The 22,550-nt window shown below is 39.3% G+C and overlaps 1 protein-coding gene and 1 long non-coding RNA gene across 6 annotated transcripts; one reads left to right on the top strand and one right to left on the bottom strand.

Moving 5' to 3' along the window:
- Window positions 1–9,186: 9,186 nt before the first annotated feature.
- LOC147145606 (uncharacterized) lies at window positions 9,187–20,297 on the top strand. The gene is made up of 4 exons (XR_015087294.1): window positions 9,187–9,342; window positions 16,833–17,018; window positions 19,971–20,048; window positions 20,138–20,297. It is a non-coding gene; the product is annotated as an uncharacterized LOC147145606 (long non-coding RNA).
- Window positions 13,446–20,700, bottom strand: LOC147145605 (uncharacterized). Of its 5 annotated transcripts, none has more exons than XM_086034511.1 (6): window positions 20,607–20,675; window positions 19,996–20,254; window positions 19,840–19,919; window positions 18,633–18,684; window positions 17,116–17,141; window positions 13,446–17,046 (listed from the first exon to the last, which is right to left on the bottom strand). In XM_086034511.1, the coding sequence occupies exons 2-6, from the start codon at window positions 20,234–20,236 to the stop codon at window positions 16,000–16,002; spliced, it is 1,446 nt and encodes a 481-aa protein (XP_085890637.1). In that variant the 5' UTR covers window positions 20,237–20,254; window positions 20,607–20,675; the 3' UTR covers window positions 13,446–15,999. The 5 variants fall into 5 exon arrangements, with proteins under 5 accessions (XP_085890637.1, XP_085890636.1, XP_085890634.1 ...); XM_086034510.1 differs by having other exon boundaries at window positions 19,795–19,919; window positions 20,607–20,673; XM_086034508.1 differs by having other exon boundaries at window positions 13,446–17,141; window positions 20,607–20,673.
- Window positions 20,701–22,550: the final 1,850 nt, after the last annotated feature.

Below are 22,550 nucleotides of genomic sequence, written 5' to 3'. Positions count from 1 at the left end.
AGTGATTAAAAAAAATAGTCAACAATTACACAGTCAAATTGTTTCCCCCTAATTGAGTTGTATTTAAACATTTTGGAGTACAAGTCCCTCCCCTGGCCAGAATGGATCAAAATATCTTCACTCAGAGTACATGGGACCCTCATCAGTGTAAAATGCATTGGTGGGTTGTGCCTTTTCAGATGTAGGCCTCCACTTTGATCAAAAGTTCAAGTTAATAAAGTATGCACCAATCTTCGAAATGATCGCTTATTTGGAATCCTTGTTGAATGAAGGCGGCTACGCCCCTTTTTTGTGGAATAAAGTCACAATTCGGCGGGCTGCAGATCCCAAACCCCTGCTTTGTTGTGCCACAAACACAAAGTTTCATGAAAATGAAAATGTGCTTGGTTAAAATTTTCAGATTTTTGAATGACCCATGAATCTTACCACCTCATATACTCAGTCCAAATCTCATAAATATATTGAAATCTTACTCATGTATCATTATTTTTGTCAGTGAAGTGGCAATCCCATTTACAACACGAGACAAAAGTGTACAACATTTTAATTATCTATTGGGGAATGTTCTGTAGTATTGTTAATATATCTCGGAATCAGTTCAACAAGTCAAACTGAGAGGGACTGGTCTGCAAGTATTGATTTTCTAATCAATTCTTGATATTACTAAAAGAAGTGAGAGGCAGTCCTGCTTTGTCATTAGAATGCATGCTGCAGTTAATCAATCAATCAATCAATCAATGATTCTAAAGAACAACTGGCAGGCTCACTTTGAATGATATTGAGAATTTTTCAGATCATTGAACATATTTCATGCGTTTTTTTAGCCATAGCCTGTGTTGGGCTGGTGCTGTTTTTCAAGGGTTTGGACAAAATATCACCAGACTTCACCACCCTGTCGGTGATCTCAGTCCACATAGTCCTACCTGTTTTAAGATTAGGATCCATGTGACCACCGCCTGTTCCCAGCATATTGTTATTTGTTTTCTTTTATTCCCAGAAGACCTTAAACAGCACTTCAGAGATAAACAAGTTGTTCTGAGGCCCAAAGAGGTTCAATACCTGAAACGGGCACTGAGTGCACATGAATCGATCCTGATGATAGTTTCTAATAGGATGCTCAAGTTACAGCATCCTTAAATAACCCCTTTCATGCTTGTTCAATCACAAATATATTTGCTAAGAAACACACAGATGGCATTAGAAAAAAAAAATCAACCAAAATTACATTACCAATAGTCATACCAGATCGGATTTCAGTGTTTCTAATGCATCATACTTTTATATTGTTTCCATATTCACATGACAACACAAGGGTACAGTGACGGAATTGTCACATGGCATAAAAAACCCACTTTACTTTCATCCAATCATTTTCTATACCGCTTATCCTCTCTGGGGTTGTGAGTGAGCTGCATCCTATCCCAGCCGACTTTGAGTGAGAGGCACGGTACACATATTCACACTTTTGGACAATAAGGAGCAGGGATGGGTAACTGGCGGCTCACCTCCCGAGTGGCCCTCGATTCATTTTTGAAAATAAAAATGTCTGACTGTAGTGGAGCAGTTTTTAAGTTGTAATAACAATGTTCCCCACTAGATGGCAGACATATCTTAAGAGCACTTCCAACCCCAAGACCGTACTCCACCAGAGAAGGAGAGAGAGGGTCTGGCAAGAAGCCATGTGCACTCGGGTGTAAAAACAGGCACATCTTGATTTTTGTGCATGTGCAAGTCTCGCTTAGTGTGCTTGGGAATTTCACAGACCGCGCTGCAGGATACCAGACGTGGGCGTTATTTTTTACCCACACCTAACAGTTTGGTGGTTGAAAGTAGACTAAACTTTATGCCACGTCTAAGTTGTGGCGCATGTGGTGTAATGTGATTTTGGTGAATTTGACTGAGACAGATTCTGAGCTGTATGTGGTGGATGTCATCGTATTTCATTAATATAACAACAGCATCCGTATAATACTCAGAATTATTGTAGAAATCAAATTATTAAACACATTACTATTATCATCATCATCTTTACTATATTTTTTAAATCACTCCCGTGGGCTGGGGCACAGCTATGGGGGTCAAACATGGACACGAACGATCTCCAAGTGCGCACTTTGCAGCCGTGATCTGTGATCGGCTTGACAAACTTTACACAATCCATTATCATTATGTGGTTATTTTTGTTTGCTTCAAATCCTTTGAAGTTGAGGAGAAATACTGAAATACTGAAATACTGCAGAGCATGTATTTTGTCCTTTAAAATGGCATTTTTTGCCATACATCTGGTTTGGAAGTTTGCTATCCTATATGTACCCCTCTCCACCACCCACACAGTAGCGCTGACGAAAAATTGTGGCCCCATTCTATCGTTGAAGTTAGCTAGTCAGTCATTAGTCAATATTGCAATTTTACTGAAGAGCTAATGTGGCTTGAAATTTTGTCGCCATAGTTACCCAAAATGTAATCTAATATAATCATAGCAAATGTCAGCCTGTTGAAAGGAACTACAGTACATTCTGTTTTAATAGGCACTTCCTTGCTAATGAGGAAAATCCTGTTTGATTGAAATGAGAGAAACAACTTCAGGACATGTTCATGTTCTAAAAATGACATTTACTTCACAGGGAGCTATATTGCTGTCAGTTGTACATTTTTGTTAGCGGACCCCCTTGGGTCTCAATGTTCTATTAGCGCACAGAATCCATGAAGCCAAACACTACACAAAACAAACAGTAACTATGCCCCCTGCAGCATCTGAGGCCCAGCATGGGGTCTGGAGCAATTACAATCATAGGGGGTGTTACAGTTCACCTATTTAAAGATCTACCAAATATCTATTGGGAGACACATTTGGCCCGGATGGCATAATGTTTGATCTAATTAGAGACACCTTGTATTATCATGTCAACATTTGTGCTAAAAAAGGCCTCACATAGATGTGTTGAGCGACTGGACCATCAACATTTGTGGATTTTATTAAAGTGTCAAAATGGCCATTAAAAATAATGTATGAAACCTGTCAAGCCCATCCCCTCTCCATAAAAAAATGGTATCATGCTGTGTTATGATCTACTCACTTCAAAGCAAAGTTGCCAGAAAGTGACAGTATCCACCAAATAAAGGAAAATGAAAATCAACTGTGTTGTGACTGCTCATGAAACAAATTCAGCCTGAGGATGGTGCATGGAGTCAATATTCTTGTTTACCTCAAACTGTTGACGGGTAGAATACACAGCGAAAAATCCACAAGGCAGTAAAGCAATAATTGAGCATTATTTGATGAAATCATTAAAAATGTGTTTAAATTTAAATTATGTAATAATCCAGTCAGAGTTCAGATTATCACTTGTGAAATAAAACTCAAAACCTTTTTTTAAGTGACCCCTAACTTTTGACTTCAAAGTGGAATAGTTGGATGTATAAAATAACATTGGAAAATTGGCAATGATTCATCATTCTGTGGCTTTTCTCACTCACCATCTCCTTGCTCCAGGAACAGCTTTGTCCTACTGATAATGATCCGCACAGGTGTGTTCCCAATTTTCATTGCGCTTGGAACGGAAAAAACAACCAGCAGAGAGGGGTGGTAAAGAGGAAGCAATGAAGAGCAGAGCAACAGTGCGGTGGTTTTGCAGGGTGACATCTGAGCAGGGACATCAAAAGACCAAGGAGGAATGGTAATGATGCTTGTGGATGGACAGGGGGATTTGAATCTTTTTAATCTCCAAAAGCGGAAAGAAAGCAACCTGAGGCATTCTTGAGCAGATTTTGTTGAACTCCACAAGTAGGTCAATAGAGCTAGTGTTGCTCATTAGCAAAATGGATGGAAAGCAGCGAAGGGAAGATCGAGAAAAAAGTGTAAAGTCAATGCAAGAAGCATCATTCATGTGCCCTTGCTTCAGAGGAGACGGGAGAGGAGTTTGAGAAACTTAAGGGAAGATTAAGTGGCATTCTGGAGGAGACATCGGATCAGATCAAGGACATCAGGCAGGACATTGACACTGAATAGCAACCAGATGCCTTGCATAGGAAACCCCAGTTAGAACGGATAGATCTTGTTGAAAAAAAATGAGCGTCATTGAGGTTACAAACAGTCTGTACAAATGGCATGCACACTTTTCACTATCATTACCATGCATTCTTGCATAGAGCAACTATACTGGCTCGAGATTCCTGCACAATTAACAATGAGGTTAATAAACCCTGTTGTAGTGAGGAGGGAAATGTTTGCGGAAGCAATAAATATAATTAAAAACGTTAAGGCCAATGGAGCGCAAGAAGGTCAGTGAGTTTTTAAAACAGCAGTGTGGGGGGGGTTGCTCTATCAATGTTTCATTTCATCACCGTCATCATGGCAACGTTCAGTGCTTCTAAGTATCCCCCACCCCCATATTTATGGTGAAAATAATAATTTTAAGTTCAGCTACCTATCAAACAAACATGGAGTGCTAAGTGATTGCAGACAACATTGTGCAATGAATCATGATGAAAACATAACTTTGCCCAATGGTACTACTTTTCTCAAAACTTTTTTCATCTTCATAAAATGAATGGATTCTAATAGGGACTGTTTTTCCATATGCCGGATTTTCTTTAGTTTTTCTTTGAATACGAAATGAAAACTTCTGCCTGCCCCCTATGGAAACCCAAAAGAGTCCAAATTAAATAAATGAAAACAACATTTTGAAATAAATACCATTTAACAAATAACAGACAATAAATAGGATAAGCATTATATTGTAAAATAAAGTTATTGTTTTTTACTATGAAATATGTTCTTACTATTCTTTCAAATCTAATTATTATAATTTCATTATAATTAAATATGTCATAAGGATTATTTTAACAATGCCATACTTTTTAAAATAACTTATTATTTATTTTCCAAGACTTAAAACAAATATGTAATAAAAAATCATTTGTTTCAAAGTCAATTTTTATTTCATAGTTTTCTTCAAAAAAAAAAGTCAAAACAAAGTTAAAAAAAAAACTATTATAACCATGGCACACCTATATTTATGAAGATGGCTGTACAACTGATGCTGATCAAGCAGCCACAATTTTTGAACTGCGACAGATGATGGATGGAAGGGAGTTGATGACTGTGTTGGGTGACTGCTCACCCCCTCTCTTTTTTCATCTCATGTATCACCATCTCTCTCTCCCTTCCCATTTTGTGCTTTCATTCCCTCATATGTTTGTGCAAATCTGCCTCCTTGTTTAAGCTGATGAATGATAGGGAGAGATCTGCCTGCTAGATTGTCAGCCTCTCCCTCATCTTTGTTGTGTCGGACCCATACAATTTATAGAACCACCGTGTAGAAGATGAGGATGGGGGAGGGGGAGTCACATACAAACAGATATGCATTGAAAAAGCTTGAAGATAATAAATCCGTGATAGAGTGACAAAGTAATGGTGCAATGAGAGCATACCCCCACAGGCTCTCCAAACAGTGGCGATTTCCAGTACAGTATGTGCAATGTGTGTGGCACTCAAAAATAAACACTAGTGAAGGGATTTTCTATAAGCATAATGACATGTAAATAATTGCCTTTGGCAAGAGAGGTCTGCCCCTGATCGTCATTCAAGCTTGGATTGCCACTGACTCCAAAGCCCACTAATAGTCACTAATGAGGAACTAAGGTGATATATAGTTGCTCATATGTGACTGTTTAACCAAATACTGTACCCTCAAATGCCTTGTGAGACACTTTATGAGACACAGTAAAGTTGTGGTCTGACCAGAAAGTGGCAAACGATTAAACCGTGGGGGATAGTTGTTAGGATTAACAGAGAGCAATTAAATCCTAATGATATACTGAATAATGAGCCCTCGCTCACTCTCATTAGCAAACTGTTGTCATTTGTATATGAGGCAGAGGCAAGAAGGTACGGGAGAGAAGCAAGAGAAAAGGAGACTAAAATGAGAAAACAATCCATGAGACACGAGGGTGAGAGGAAGGAGAATCACAAGATGTGCATTTCTTAATTATGATGTGTGGAATAGTATGAGGCAACTCTCATCCAAAGTCAAACGGGCACGCCTCAGTAGCCTCTCTGGCATGTTGCATTAGCCTGAGAGCGGGATGTAAAGCAATTGCTCAAGCAGCACAAAATTTCTCATCTCTTGAAAGTGGCCAGATTTTTAGATTACGTTGATGAGAAATGTATTCTCCCCTAAAAATGCTTTTTAATAGAGTTAAGGCCAGTTTTGCAGATGTATGGACTATTTTTAATATTCCCTCAAAATGTTCCCTTTGCCAATTGCAAGCCGAGGAGCTGCTTTCAATGGAATGCCAAGAGCGCCCCCATGAGGCAAGAAAGCCAACCTTCTGACTTTCCAGGGGGATGAGCATCACTTTGGAGACCTGGAAGTGCACTGGAGTAGATTAAGAAGGGAAATTATTTATACATTTCTCCTCAATTATTTATTTAGCAATTCCTCGCAGTGTTTACTCAGGGGTTATTAATTATTATGCTTCTATAAGCTCCTCAAAAGACACCCCTGGATACTTTTAATTCCAGTGCTCAGGATTCACAGTGATTCGCAGAGCTTCTAGCAAGACACAATTAATAAAATGCTTCCTCAATCAATTTTCTGGACATGTTACTTTTTTATGTTTTATTTATGTTCAACAAGAAGTTTTTGGACTATCTTGCCAAACACCATCATGTGGGTATTTCCGTCTGTATTTCCGGGTAATGGAATAAATGTGAGCTCAGCTAATCCATTCCCTATTTTCTATCCCTAACCTCAGTCTCCTTCTCTGTATCACGCTCTGTCAGTACATTGCAAGGCGTGCTACTGTCTGCTGGCTTGGAGGCTGTCAATAGTTTGTCCAGAGAGTGGCAGCAGGCTTAGCCAGGCAGAGGAAATTTAGCCTTGGATATTTTTTTCCCCCTTTCATGGCATGTCATTCCATATACCGTGAGAGAGGGGAGGGAGGGAGAGAGAGGGGGGGGTGAGGGGTTTAATAAATAGAAAGTGAACATTACGCTACCAAAGCTGTCTAAGTCATCCTGGCTGGTCCTGATAACACACACATACCCATGCATTCACACATTACTTATTGGTAAGCCTACTTGTCTCGTATGCATATATGCCCAACATGCACACAATAAAACACAAAAGATTGCATCAACGTAAATGAACCAGTTCATTCTATACTGTACGAGGTGACTTACTTTCCAAATAAAAATACACATAAAGCACAAACCAAAATGACACCATTTTTTTGAGTCGCAAAATCTTCCTCATTCTTTTAGATTGTATTTTCCTCAAAGGTGTATCAATTTGGTTTATTTGTGTGTAGGAAAAACTAATGAAAATAAACAAAGGACTAAACATAATTCATTAAAACCATTACATGAATAAAAACTTCATCTGTCAAACTGGTGCAAGAGTGTGAAAAATGTGAATCTGCTAACTTGGGTGTCTTATTTGCACAAGATTAGAAAGTAGCAGCTCTTGACTAGTGACGTTGGACTGGGGGTTCTTGAAGTTTTATGGAGCAACACTGACCCCTACTGAGCGTAATTTAGACTATTATTTTTTTCCCCCTCAGTTCAGTTTATTAAATGTGAATGAGGTCATCATATGCTTTTGGGGACGCGAAGCACTTGTGACTGAATTCGACAAGTTCATTAAGAGCCTTCTGAAGAGAAATCAATGATGGATTCAATAAAGTTAGTCATGTTTTTATTCGCCCTTTCCGAGTAAATACAACCACATGCTGCTGCTGTGTGTCCTCCATTGCACTCATCGAGCACTCCCGACATTTTCAAATGAATGTTTGGGATTTGGCAGCAATTTTTCAGCTGACTGAACTGCTAATGCCATTCTGTTTTTGATTTGGGGTCTGCCTGTGCAATAGCCCAAGTCAGAGAGGGAGACAGGTTTTCTAAAATGCCAAATAAATTGAACAGCAGATGGGTCTAAGTGAGAGAGTGTGGAAATTTTGATGACTTTTGAATAAAATGAATCTTTAATCATAATGGCAGGATTTCTGCAGTTAACTCGCGATTAATCACAAATGAAGTGCACATGATATATTTTATATTTGTTAAAAATGTATATTAAAATATATATAAATATAAAAGTCTTTAACAGTCTTATTCAGTTTTCCTTAGTGTTCCTAGCTGGGTATTCCGCCCATATGACGGACCGGACCAGTCCGCCTATATGACGGTCCGGACCGGTCCGCCGATCCGCCAATGACCGACACCCATTGTGTAGGCGATAAACGATAGACAGGGAACTTTAAAAAATAGTCAGAATAGGATACTGGTGGCGCTCCTGCTTCCGTTTTCTTCTTACATTTACGCAAACCTGAAGTATGCTTACAGTATATCTCCTGCGATTTAGCGGACAGGAGGTCCTTCAATCAGCTCCTTCCGTCCAAAGTTGAGGATGAATATGATGCGCATGATGTAGACCACTCTGACAGAGCAGAACATTATGAATACGAGTCTAAAGCACTGCTGTCGAAAAAGAAAGACAACCATGTTAGGCAACATAAACACATAGGCTAAGAAATGAAAGGAAATTGTAACTTACCATTCCTCTCATCAGTGAATGCCTTGAAAGAAACCTGGAATTATTTCACAAGTTCGTCAATGCATGTGTGTAACATGATGAAAGGAGGGACAACAAGAGGATTCTATAATTATTTTTTTTTACTTACCTCTTCGAGAGCCTACGGTGGACTGTGTAGGTGTTGTGGTTCAGATGCTCTTTTCGCCCCCGGGTATCGGTCAGAACACAATTAGGAGTGAAGATGTGGTGTGGCAGATTTAATCTCGTTGCAAGAATAGGCAGGTAACAGCACAGGTATGGCAGTAGCATGCAGACAGGTATAGGTGCAGGTAGAAATGATGTAAGGATGCTAGAGTGTATAAAAGGAGTGTTTTTGTGTTGAAGGATCTAAATCTATATGAATGGCTTTATATTCGGCAACAGGTTAACCAAAAAGCAAAATGGGAATGACACATTGCATAATCAGTTAAAAGTCTCAGCGTGCCCTGATCTGAGCACGTGACCGGCTGGAGAAGATCAGCCCCATAGGCAGGGCTAGCCAGGGAGGAGACCAGCCCACCTTATTTTTAGATTTTGAAGACAGTATAAATGTGAGGGCTGCATGTTAGACCGTGCCCCTTTTCTGCCCTCGCCCATCTCGGGTGAGAGCATTCGCGAGGATGGAAAAGCTGCCCAGATCTGATCATTGTATGATTCCTGAACTTCAGAGATGGAAAAGAAAACAGACGAGCAAATTCAATCAACTTGTGTGAATCTTTATTTACGTCGGATACCTTCTTGAAAGATAAAACGAACACAGCATTGAGTAAGTAGTTGTTTTGTAAATTGCTAATTGGGCTTATGCCCTAGAGACCTGCAAAACATTCGAACAGTGTGGTTCTGCAACAAACAGAAAATATACAGCATATGAGTGCATTGCCCAGCTGTCCACAATAATAACTAAAAACTCAAAATAAGCTGTACGACATGACAAACATTCACTTGCAACTTGAAACAATCTCGAATAAACATAACTAGAGGCCGACTACAGCCGCGGACGTCGTGCAATGGCGTTGCCCGTACAATGTGCGCACTGCCAGACCTGTGCTGGCTATTGGTGTCAAAGAGGCACCAAACATGTAACTAAGTGCACCGTACTTGAGCATGACTCTGTCTAGGCCCCAACATTCAGAAAGGAATGTACGTATTAACATCCACTTGCCGTGTTTGAGACGCTGGAGTTGGTGACGAAGCTAAATAAATCACATAGACGGAAATACACAACAGTGAACACTACACTAAGTCACTTTGGTTCAGAGACGAACACGAACACGAACACTGACGCACCGAACACATCCTACAATGGGGGCAGACTAATGACTTTTTTTTTTATACAATTCCCACCCTCGCCCTGCCCAACACAAGCGCTCAGTTACAAGTTTGTTTTACAAGTTCGTTTTCAAAAGATTGCAATGTGTGAAGTACCGGTACTTACCAAAACAATGTGATAAATGAAGAAACCAAATATCTACTTACTCCCACCTCTTGTAAACCAATACACACTGTTCTTTATAATAAAGAATTCCAATAAGTTCCCATTTGGCCTGACTCTGGAGCCCGATATGTCATTCTGGCTCAGTTACTAGCTCATTACTGGAGAGGCTGTGGTGCTTGAGTAATTTGCCTTTCATACTGTCCCCCACAACCCAAAAAAAAGGGAAGTTCATAGAGAGGTCATCTTCCCTACCCGCTTGTCTGCACAGCGCAGACACATTCAAGTTCACCAGGAGAAAATGGGTCATGTATGGGCAGTCTGTGTCTCGGGCTGCTGGCCCTGATGCGTCAATATGATGTCCCAGGTGGTCTCCGTATCATGCACTCTCTCTGCAACAGTAAGTGTCCGTTTACCCTGACAGGAGATGTGTACATGGTCCAGCAGGAGGCATGTCACTCATTCATCATTTCAGGACCAACTATATATATATATATGCGGCACGGTGGTCGACTGGTTAGCACGTCCGCCTCACAGTTCAGAGGTCGTCTTCGAACTTTACGGTAACTGGTAGGCTTATTCATCCAAACACAGAGCTGTAGTTGGTGAAGCCAAGGACTTTAGTTTGTTCAATGCTCTAACAATAAATGGGAAATTCAAGGTTTGAAGAACACTTCTCAGTTCAATTCATTGTATGAGTATAGTCATCATTAAGAACTAAATTTAACATCATAATTGTATAGCACTTAAAGGTTTCTCAGCACTCTCAATTGAATTAAGTGGAAGACCGATTTTCCAAGCTGTTTCTTGGCACTGCTTCTCCTCCTGACTGCTTAATTTTTAAAGGTAGTAAAGACAAAACCCAGGGATTTCAAGAGCACCCAATGGAAAAGTCTGAAGAATAAAATGCACGGTTGAGATGAAAACAAAAGAAAATCAGCACTGATGACAACGACCACGCTGAATAATCTCCTCTATTCTAAGATTTGTAAAAAGAACAACACTAGACACACACACTAAAGAAGTGTTCTCTGTTGCAACTGAAAATCAAGGGGTGAGTGTCCAAAACAACTGACCAAACATATTTTCATGAAGTGTGAAATTATAACCAAGTCCCACTCTTTTGTTGCTTAATTCTGAAAATGTATCTGAGGGCAAGCTGCTCAGAATTTTGCCCCATCACAGTCACTGGTGCGTACCAGTTGGGAACATTTCCATAACACCCCAAACAACACGTTTCTTTGTCTGTGTCTTGGCAGTAAAGTCTTAGGCCTTGTCTACATGTAGCCGAGCTTTTTTAACAACTGGAATGCACGCATTTTAAAAGGCATTTACAAGCATGCCAAGCCTCTAGGTGGAAGCAGTTAGCCAAATACTGTCCATTCAGAAGGAACACTTGCAGCATTATGTCATGTAATTAAAATGATTTTAATGTAGCGAAGACAAAGACTCCAGGCACTTCTTATATATTTTTTTATTATCGATAGAGGGTATCACTATTACTGGTTCACTGTAATTACTCCATATTTTTCTTTCATTGGTACTACAAACATAGCTGACTTTTTGCACCATCAAATCTTAAATCTACAGAAAATTACGAAAAGGAATGTCAGAAGAAGTTACTTTAAAATGATTGAGAAAAGTGGATGAATTTGTCATAAAATAAAATGCTATATTAGTTTCATTTGTTCGTTTCTCAGAATATAACCTTAACATTACGATTCCATTAAAAAAATACCACTATACTAAGTGTTTTCTTGGGAGTGTCTTTTTTTTTCCCCCTTATCAGTGGCCCTCATACCAATTCCTACGTAATACTCCAACAAAACAGGTCTGTATTTGGAGCACGTACGTAAAATTATGGAAAAATGTGGGGAAAACAAAAGGAATGTTGTCTAGGTATTTCCCACTTGCTCCTTATGGGTAATGGATTTCTCCTTGGAAGCAACATAAATCTCTCTTTAGAGGTGATAACATCTACAACAGAGGAACTGTTTGAAACCACATTTATCTTCCTCTCCCTCTCTCTTTCTGTCTCTCTAGCTCTTTGATTGTCTCTCTCGCTCTCTCACACATGCACACAAACACATACTCACAGACAAAATGTAATGCTGTAGCTTCTGCTAGCTACAGGTATGTCCTTTGAAAATAAGATTAAAATGTTATCATCTGCACCGCCTGCAATTTGTGGCTGCAACTTTACCATAGACATATCAGGTTTAAACCTGCACGAGCCAACAAACAGTTTCCAATGGTGCATCATGTCAAGAACATAACATACTGAATATGCAGAGCTGGGCATTTTAGTAAAATTCTCTTGCCCGTTTATTGCCTTCCACCTACAGCAAGGTATCCTTCCGCCGTCCGCCATTTTGTCCGGCCGGACCAAATAGTAATCGCCTATAGGCCGGTCTGACTGTCATTTCAAACGGGCTTCCGTTAGCGTTTCTGACTACCAACTTCGACGATCTTAAAAATAAATAAATAAAAATTCGACAAACTACCACTAGCAACCCCCTGCCCCCCGGGTAAAATAAATGGGCTCTCGACAGGGCTTAGTCCGGCTATTTTTTTTAAGTGTTTATCGCCTACAAAATGGGCGGTTTGTCATGAGCAGATAGGCAGACTGGTCTGTCACATAAGCGGTATGCACAGCTCTGTGTGCTGTATATGTATACCGGTACATAACATAAATACAACATGTCTAATTACGGGATTTAGAAGTAATGCTGTCATGTGTGTCGATTATCTCTGGGTATTCCGGTTTCCTCCCCCTTAGCAAAAAGTAGTTTATCGACGTATACTATAAGTAAACTTTTTTTTATACTAAAATGGAGGCAGTATACTTGAAGTGTACTTTTTAAATACTTAATTTTCTAAATTTCACAGAAGTATGCCTAAGTATACTTGGCTTCTACTGAAAAGTATACACCAAAGTCTAAGATAAACTTACATGGAAGCTTCAAGTATACACGTTCCTTTTGTAAAGTACACAGAAAAATGTAAGACTACAAGTACATTACTTATACTAATACCAAGAATTACATTTATATGAAACCATATCGTCGCTGTCCTGTGAAAAACACTAATGTCCATTTTTGCCCCAATTTTTAAACATATATACGTCTTTCTGCCACAAAGTGCTAATACTTAGCCTTGGCAGTATTGGTCCAATTACAGGAAAAGGAAATATGCTTGCATTCAGTTTAGAAGTTAGATGTTTTTAACGACTGACAAGCAGTTTGCTTTAGTTTGTACATGTTCAACATTATAGTACTGAAGTTTACAGGTTCACAATTGTACAGTGCTCAACTGTATTGTCTTTATTTATATTAAAAACACAAGAAAAGAGTTAGAAACATTTAACTTGACTTTATTGATACAGGTTTTGTCCCTCTCATAAGGGTTTGGCATTAGTGTTATATCACAGAATCATCTGTTTCAACAAGAACACATTTTGTTTTTAAACATTTCAGGTCAGAGAGCTGTAATGATTTCTGTTGTTTAGAATCATATACGATGTACTTTTTACATTGATTTGTGATTTTTTAAATACTGGCTTATCTGATTTAGTAAAAGCCTTGACTAAAACAAAACATAGTTTGGCACATGAACAAAATGCAGAAAAAGTACACTTATGTACTTACACTCAAGTATACTTTATAAAGTATACTTCTTGTATTCTACTTTTTCGTAATTCCAAAAACATGCATGGTAGGTTAATTGATCACTCTAAATTGCCCCTAAGTGTGATTGTATGTGTGTGTGTTTGTTTGTCTCCGTGTGCCCTGCGATTGGCTGGCAACCAGTTGAGGGTGTAACCCGCCTACTGCCAAGAGACAGCTGGGATTGGCTACAGCACGCCCGCGACCAGTGTTGGGCAAGTTACTTCCAAAATGTAGTATATTACATATTACTAGTTACTTGCATGCGAAAGTAATACGTTTCTTTACAATATTACTCTATTTGTAGGGTAATGCGTTACTCAAGTTTAAGTTACTTTTTAAAAAATCGGAGATTAATTTATTTAATAATGATTTCAAGACCTTAAAAGGAAAATGCAAAATTTGCTGCCATACTCTAGCTGGTAAAGTTAACTTATCAGCATATTTAACTATATAGTGTGCTCTATAATATTAAACGTTTCAACTCTATGGTGTGGTGGGACATCACTACCTTTGATCAATATTTGTATCAATAAGATTTATTTTTTAAATATAAATATTGGAACTGATATTTTGTCCAGTAAATAAATAATCAGACTGTAAACCACAAATGAAATTATCATTATTCTCAAATTAATTTACACACTGGGGGCGGCATGGCTCAGTGGTAGAGTGGTCCTTTCCCAACCGGCAGGTTGTGGGTTCAATCCCCGGCCATTGTGACCATGTTGAAGTATCCTTGAGCAAGATACTGAACCCCCAGTTGCTCCCGATGCTGCGTCATCAGGAGGTAGATGAGGTTCAGTGTGAAGCGCTTTGAGTACCAAAGGTAGAAGAGCGCTATACAAGTGACAGTCCATTTACTATTTACACACAAATAATAGTGATGCATAACATATAATCGATAATTGGTCTAACAAGATAGATAGATAGAAACACACAGACAGGGCATGTGTACTAAAAGCAAAAATATGTATAGATCAAGTCAAAACTGACCTGAGTAAATGTCATGTCATCTTCCAAACCGCTTATCCTATACAGGAGTTGCTGGAGCCTATCCCAGCCGTCAATGGGCGAAGGCAGACTACACCCCGAACTGGTCGCCAGCCAGTCGCAGGGCACACACAGACACCGTCACTGGGCGGGAATCGATCCCACGCTGCCCGCACACAACTCGGGCGTGTGTACCACTACACTATCAGTGGACTTCCTGAGTATATGTTTTTTCCTTTTTCATTATTATTTTTTCTATTTATAATTGAAAGTTCAGTTAGTTATAATTTTCTTGTACTACATGGAGACAAAGTTTTGAGGTGATTTGAAAAAAAAAAAAAGGTAAATAAGAAACGAGCACATTAGACTCTAATAATGGCGTCCATTGTAGTTTGTCCGATTGATGGTGCCGTAGCGTGACGTCATTTGTCACCGGCAGATGATTTGCATTTTGATTGTGAACAGCCAATCAGAATCACGACGTTTTACATATGGGAATTGATTGCACTAAATTCATTAAATCATATCTAAAAAGCACAGTGACTTATTTTTTGCAGTTTATTCGCTTCGTTTTACTTAGGTTTGTTCTTGCTTGTATTTTGTGTCTATGATTTGCATTTTATTTTATGAAACCGTGACAGTGATTATTATCACAAACAATAACTTCTCAGCCCTCTTATGTGTTGACAATGGAAAAAAGACAATCGAATTACATGCCAAAGACTTGACACGTGTATTCACGCTGTCAGTGAAGCTCCAAGAATGATAGGGACCTCTTGTTCAAATCTTGCTGAAAGCTATAACTTGTGATCTCGTGTGTTGAAAACAGATCTGCTTATTAAATGTAAAGTACAGATGTCAACATGTGTATTATAGTCCCAAAATTTATAATGCGTTACCCATCTCAGTAACGTCGTTACTGCCTAAATACATTACTGTACTGCGTTACTTTTGTAACGCGTCACCCCCAACACTGCCCGCGACCATTGTGAGGTTAATTCTCTGTATTTGTGGCATGATAGTGTCGGTATTAAGAGTTGGATTAAGTCGAGTAAATCCCCACTGAAGGCCTGGGTAACAAATGCACAGTCCGCCACTGAAGAAATGGAAAGAGTCCATACATTTAAACACATCATGATGCTGGATGGTCGCTTTATAACAGGAGGTTGAATAAATGTGTTTAGCACTGTACAGTATAGTGGCTGAATTGGTATATTCACAGAATAAATATCTTTCGTCAATTACATTTTTAGCAACATCTCATGTGTCCTGTCTTTTCAAACACAAATGAAGTATACTCTGCAGACAAAAACTGTTGCTTCAAAACTGTCCATCATTCATCGACATGTATCCTCTGATGGCGTTTCAGGTTACATTTCTGTGTGAAGCGTTTGCCGCACACCAAGCAGCAGTATGGTCGCTCTCCAGTGTGGACTCTCCGATGGGCTTTGAGATTGCTCAGCTTGGTGAAGCTGCGACCGCACAAAGAGCAGCAGAAAGGTCTCTCACCTGTGTGAGTCTGCAGGTGGGCCTTAAGGTTGCTAGGGTGGGCGAAACATTTGCCGCACTGGCCACAGCGCAGAGAGTGCCTGAAAACAGGGTGACCGTCTGGATGGGATAAAAGATATCCATGATGGGAGTTTACAGACGGAGGCGGTGCTCTGCTGTTCACCCACAGCGTGGCAGTGAATTTGTTTGCTAGGTGATCCCGCTGGACTGAAAGTGCAGTCGGGGGCGTAGCTTTAGATGTGGAGGGAATTTTGTTCAGTGGATTGAAGTTGAAGGTCTGAGAGTGAGTTCGAGACAATGCTGCAGTGCTGTTGGACGATGTGGGAGGAGGCTTTTTCAAGGGGCGGCTGACGCGTTTCACGGAACCCTGCAGTCTGGCACATGCACCATCTTTAGAATGCAGCTTCACTCCTTCCAGCCTAACTGCTTTATGGGAATTTGGATTTTGCGTAACTGCACATGAGAAGGATGCGATTCCTGACTTTGTTGATGCCTTTTTACTCATATGTTGAGTGTCAATACTACCATCTGAGGCCACGAAAACCTCCTGCTTACATGGAACGCTTGGTGAGTCTGGATTTTGCTTGGAGGAAGACTCAGAGGTAGAAATCTTATCTCTGCTTGTATTAACACAACTCTTCTCTTCTTCTACAACAGAGTCTACCAGCTCGTTCTTTGCTTGCTGTAAAGAACAATTGCTTTTGGCTGGATCACACTCCCAGTCAGGTCCAACTCTGTGATGATGAGGCATGGTGAGGCCTGTCCAGCCAGTGTGCATTTCCAAAGACAGATCTGTCGTCATGTCCGAGCTCTCCAGGCCTTCAGCAAAGTTGTATACATTTGGTAGGTCTTTTGGTGGCGCTGTGTCATCCTTCAAAAACACATCACCTTTGCTGGTTTCCTGGCTATCACCTGGATATGCATCTATCCTCACACTTACATTGTGAGAATCAGATCCTTCTTCATCTGAGGATGAGAAAAATAGTTTCAATTACAAGTTTACCAAGGATAAACAATTGACTTCATTTTTTAAAATGTTACCGGTAAGTGTATTAATGCATTTCCACTGCAGGTCGGAGTGTCCTATTCCAATTCAGTGCCTTCATTTGATTTGATTTCTTTCTATTTACACGTATGTTTCAAGCCACGCATATCACTTATGGCTGTGTTTATGGATTGAACGCATGAAAAAAATTATCATATACACAGATGCCGAAATTGCACATATAGTAGGTAACTTCATAACTGTGAACACCAAGCAGTTTCAACACAAAAGTAAACAATAAAACAAATACAGTAATATAAATATTAAATGTTATGTAATGTTTACAGGGTTCCCACAGCTTTAGGCAAGTTAAACCTAAGACTTTTCAATTCCATTAGAGATTGCATTTTAGACCAACTTCACAATGTTCCATGTTATTCAAAGTTGCTACAGTACATGCATCTGCTCATAAGGGTCCCGATTAAAACCACATCACCGTTTTGTTGTTCCGCGATCTGATTGCCTGATTTGGAGTTATTTGGTAAATTATCTTTTTAAGAATATTTTATTTATTTGGAGACATGAGACTACAGTGGACCGACGCTATTTGCGGGGGATAGGGATGGACAATAACTAAAAAATTGGTGTATAATTGACACCCATAAAAAATGCAGTGGAAAAAATACTTTTAAAAATTTTTTTTAGCTAAAACATTTCTTGAAAAAAATGGGGATAAACTGCCAATGAGCACTTCCTGTCGCTCACCTAAATAAAAAAAATGTAACATTAAAAAAACAAAAACAAAAAAAAACATCCACAAATAGGTGAATGTGTGGGTGCCGAACTGCGAGTATGTTGGGGTGCACTGAATCATAAATTCCTACTTCTCATGTGTTAACACTTTTTTAAGACTTTAGGGAGATTGATTTTGGACATTTGAATGCCAATTAAGGACTTGTTTTTAGATTCATGGATTCAATGCCTTCTAAGTATCCACAGGAACCCAGGTTTAGATGGCTTGAGCCTACCCTTCTGCCCCTCTGATTGAGAGTAACTTTGGCATAACTTAACTGGACTTTGATAATTGATATACCTCTAATCTACCATTAATACCTCAGATTTAATGCTCTATACTCCTGCTGTGAGTACATTTACAGTGCGTGTTTTTTAATCCAAGTACTGGTTTAGCAAACAGGTGTTTATATGTCACCAATCAGTGTATTTTGATGTCAAGCTCTCACTGACGGGATATATCCAATTGGTTTGTTTTATGCTGCACTGCACTGCACTCGCACAGGGCGGGGCCCACGAAGTTTGAACTTTTAAGTTCTGAATAACTGTACTGCTTTATGCTAAGAGCTATGTGTGGGGGGGGGGGGGGGGGGTGCGTTACATGCGACAGAACTGTCAACAATGCTCTCCATCAGGGTAACACTTCATTCTCTCACATGCAGACGAAAGTTAAAACTTACTGACTTCTTCCTTCACATCGACAGCTAGCATCACATCAGAATGCTCAATTTTCTGAAAAAAGATCAAACACAAAATAATTCTAACCCTGTTACTAAATTTCACTTGCCGCACCCTTCATTTCAATAACCCTTGAACTACCAGGTAACTACCAATCACGGCTGACCTGTTTTCTGAAGCTGAGCCGTGATTGGTCGTTACCTGAGCCCTGAGTAGTTGAGATGTCATTTTCAGTCGACAGAAATGACAAAATGGCTGCCCCCTGAGACGGTTAAAAAGGGGGGGATTTTGCTGCTTAACTCATATTCCACAAACGCAATATTAATCAGACTGGGAACATATTCTTGAAAAAAATATGATAGGGTTCATTTCCGCTTTAAGGTGATAAATTTTTAAACATATGCCTTGCCCATGGCTCACCAATTGACATTGGAGCAGCTTTGCAAAAATGACGCCTGTGGCAAGAAGTTTTTCTGCCACCATTTTATGGCCGTCACATTGCTCCAATGAGCTGTACAATTTGCTCTGTGCATGGCAAATTTCATAACCAGAATCTGTTTGTAACAAACAATGCAGTCTAAGGCCTGTTTCTCTATCATCACTGACAAAATACACCGCTGCATTGTTTGTTAAAATCAGATCCTGTTTCGAAAAACGTTCCATTGACAGCATAACTTCTACTACGCTTTAGAGCAGTGTGATGGCCATAAAGCTTCTCAAATGGTAAATGGGCTGTCACTTATATAGTGCTTTTCTACCTTGGGTACTCAAAGCGCTTTACACTGTACCTCATCTACCTACTGATGACGCAGCATCAAGAGCAACTGGGGGTTCAGTATCTTGCTGAAGGATACTTCAACATGGTCACCATGGCCGGGGATCGAACCCACAACCTCCTGGTTGGGAAATGACCACTCTACCACTGAGCCATGCCACCCCAAACTGGTGTTAAAATGCAGTCGGCGACTGCATTTTTCAATACTCGACCAATGTCAATTGGCAAGCCATGGGAATCTAAAAAACCCAAACTGTCAAATGCTGATAGCCTCCCTCACGTTTCTGAAAAATATCTGAGTTGAAACAAAAACAAGGAAGTGTGTTAACGTTTGGAACACCCTAAATATAATGCACTCTCATATTTTATGTCTTCTGTGAGATAATCACATGTGTGTCCTCCTCTGGAGTGAGAGTGGCTGGGGGTTCATCCACCTCTGGTTCTATTTCACAGATCGGACTGTCCGTCCATCTAGTGTCACTTTCTTTTTTCCCACCACAGGACAGCAAAACATCTGAAAACAAAAGCATTCAGTAATCATGTTTTTTGTCATTCTTTCTTCCAGGTACTTATTTTGTGTCAGTTCTCACCACCATGCAGTTCTCCAAGGCTTTTTTCTGAAGTGTTGCCATCATCATCACTTGTAATCAAAACAAACGTGTCATCTTTTTTTCCTTCTTTCACACCACGATCATTTAATTTCATCTCAGCGCATTCCAACTTTATCCTTAGGGTCTCCAACTCCTGGTTCCTGCGCTTCACTTCATCCAAAAAGCAGTTCTCTACCAGCTGTGTGACCTTATACATGGCGGTCTTCACCACAGTCTCCATCAAGTCTAGTAGCTGTGTCTGGAAGGTGACAACGAGGGCGTCCAAGTCTGACATGACGGGAACTCAGTGTACGTTTCGTATGTAAATTGTTCCAAATAAAGTATGTATTGGCACCTAAGATCGAAGTACGGTAGGTTCTTTATGTAACCGCCACTATTAGATTTGTCTTATTGAGCGAATTCCGCTTGCTGTCAGCGTAGCAGCGGATACTTGCCTGCCTTAGCTTAGCAAGCCTTGTGCTAATTAATGAATTCCATTGACCAACAAATAACACTATTCGTGCGATTTATGTTATCATTATAACGCACGCTTTTAAAATATACACAAGTTAGCGGAATGGAGCAAATCAAACAAAAGTATATATACACACATTTGATAAATCTTTAGAGTTTGACGATCTGCTTCTTGTTGCTAGACAGTGACGTGCTACGGTGGCCGCTCTGTTAAAGCAAAACGCGTTTTCCATAAGTGAAACCTAATTGCTGCCCTATCCCGCTATTTGTCGTTGTGGAGCTGTAATTAACTCGCAACTCATGCAACTCGCTCCTTAAAAAAATACAAATATAAAGTAAAAAAAAGATAGAGAATATTATTTGTCCCAAACCACTATGAATTCACACTATTCACGCCCATTTCTAAAATGTAACCCCAACCGAGTTTGATACACACTTTGTCGATCATTTACTATCTTAGTGAAACATAAAGCAGGCTTAATTGTTATGTAAGTTATTTTCATATTTTATTTATCAGCCCGTGGTTATATTAGCCACTAGCATGGCTCCTTCGTCTTTATCTCTTTAATTACTCATCGTAATCCCTTCGTGATAACGATACTTAAGAGTATAAATGTATCTTATTCGCCGCCTTGGAGGCCGTGATTACTTATTTAGGAGTTAACCGCAACGTATTTAGCAGTCAGTAGCAGCCGAAGCTCATTGCTAAACTTAACTAGCTGCTGTGATCCTCGGTGTTGTTATTCTTTATGTTTTGATGAGATTCAAAATACAGTACAAACTGGTATGCTTGAGTAGTTTGACGGCATGGGGCAGCCTTGTAGGCATTTTTTTTTTGTTTGTTTTTATAAATAGTACTTTCCCAAAGTACTGGTATTTATTATTTGCATTCACCCACCTCGTAATGTATTCATTTTCATTGACTGTTAAATTAAATGTGCACTGTACATTAGGAATGTAGGATGGCGGTCTATGATTCACTTTCCTGTATTATTGTTCAGTCTACCACCTGGTGGCAGCTCTGTGGTATAAGATTGATAAGTGAAAGCTATTGCCCATCAAATCAAGCTTCTTTTAATTATCTTATTACACGCAGTTTGCTGCAGACGACAAATAACGATAGACAGAAAAGTAACAATGATCTTTTCGTCTACTCTTCGCAATATATATTGTCATATCGCCCAGCTCTAGAAGTAAACAATGTTCGGAACGTGTGTATCTCCACACTGTCCATCTAAAACCAAATTGAAAGAACTGGAAATAGAGAATACCATGAAAAAAAACATCCAGGGGCATCGTGAGGGTAGTTATGAAAAATATTGGACTCAACATTAATATTAATTGTATTACTATTATCTATGGTTCAATAGAGTATATACCCCCAGACAAAAAGAGCTTTTTCAAATGGTCAATTATGTTGGGTAAAAATGTGGAAGACCAAGTAGTAATCCTGTGATCAAACAAGTTCTTATTTTATTATGTTGTTTTGATATTTGCGTAGGGAAAAAAAAAACCAAGGACAGAAAGAATACCCTATAGTCATATTTTGGATTTATCCATTTCTGGATCATGATTTGACCATGTGACTTTTTGATAAAGATATCTTTCGCATGCCTTGACATTTACCAGGATGTTTGTCTTCTGCATATGTGAAAGACCAGAATTAAAAGTGCTTGGGTGACACTTCACAGAGGTCTCTCTGGAACTGCCTTACAGCTGAGGGTATCCAATTTCGAACAACAAAATAGTAGGCAATATAATAAGTGTCTGGAGAAAAAATTAATACAAAATAATGCTACACACACAGCTTAACAATTTTACAGTGTCCCATATGTCACCCGGGAGGAGTGGCCTAAAATATTAAAAGTACTTTGAGGATAATTAATTCATAAAATGGATGGCTTAATATAATATTACAAATGTGATTTGTTTTCACAATACATTCCTGAATTATGATTTTGACTTTTGAGATCTGCTCAAAATGTTCTCAAAATTACATTACAGTAGAACTCGTGTGTTTTTTAAAAATACATATCTGTCAGAAACGTTTTTTATGCCTCTTATTTAGATTGGAAAAAAAA

The sequence above is a fragment of the Filicampus tigris genome, chromosome 6, assembly GCF_054856515.1.
Source record: "Filicampus tigris isolate MCC_2025a chromosome 6, RoL_Ftig_1.0, whole genome shotgun sequence".
Classification (NCBI taxonomy): domain Eukaryota; kingdom Metazoa; phylum Chordata; class Actinopteri; order Syngnathiformes; family Syngnathidae; genus Filicampus; species Filicampus tigris.
This window is presented reverse-complemented; position numbering and strand designations above follow the sequence as displayed.

Bases quoted from the DNA above. Each gene is read 5' to 3' on its own strand.
- LOC147145605 (XM_086034509.1), bottom strand. From the start codon at position 20,290: ATGTCAGACTTGGACGCCCTCGTTGTCACCTTCCAGACACAGCTACTA. The intron at 18,685-19,794 runs GTGATTATCTCA...ATCTTTTTTCAG, and splicing joins CTCCAGAGGAGGACACACAT to AAAATTGAGCATTCTGATGT. The intron at 17,142-18,632 runs GTAAGTTTTAAC...TCTCATCCTCAG, and splicing joins CGATGTGAAGGAAGAAGTCA to ATGAAGAAGGATCTGATTCT.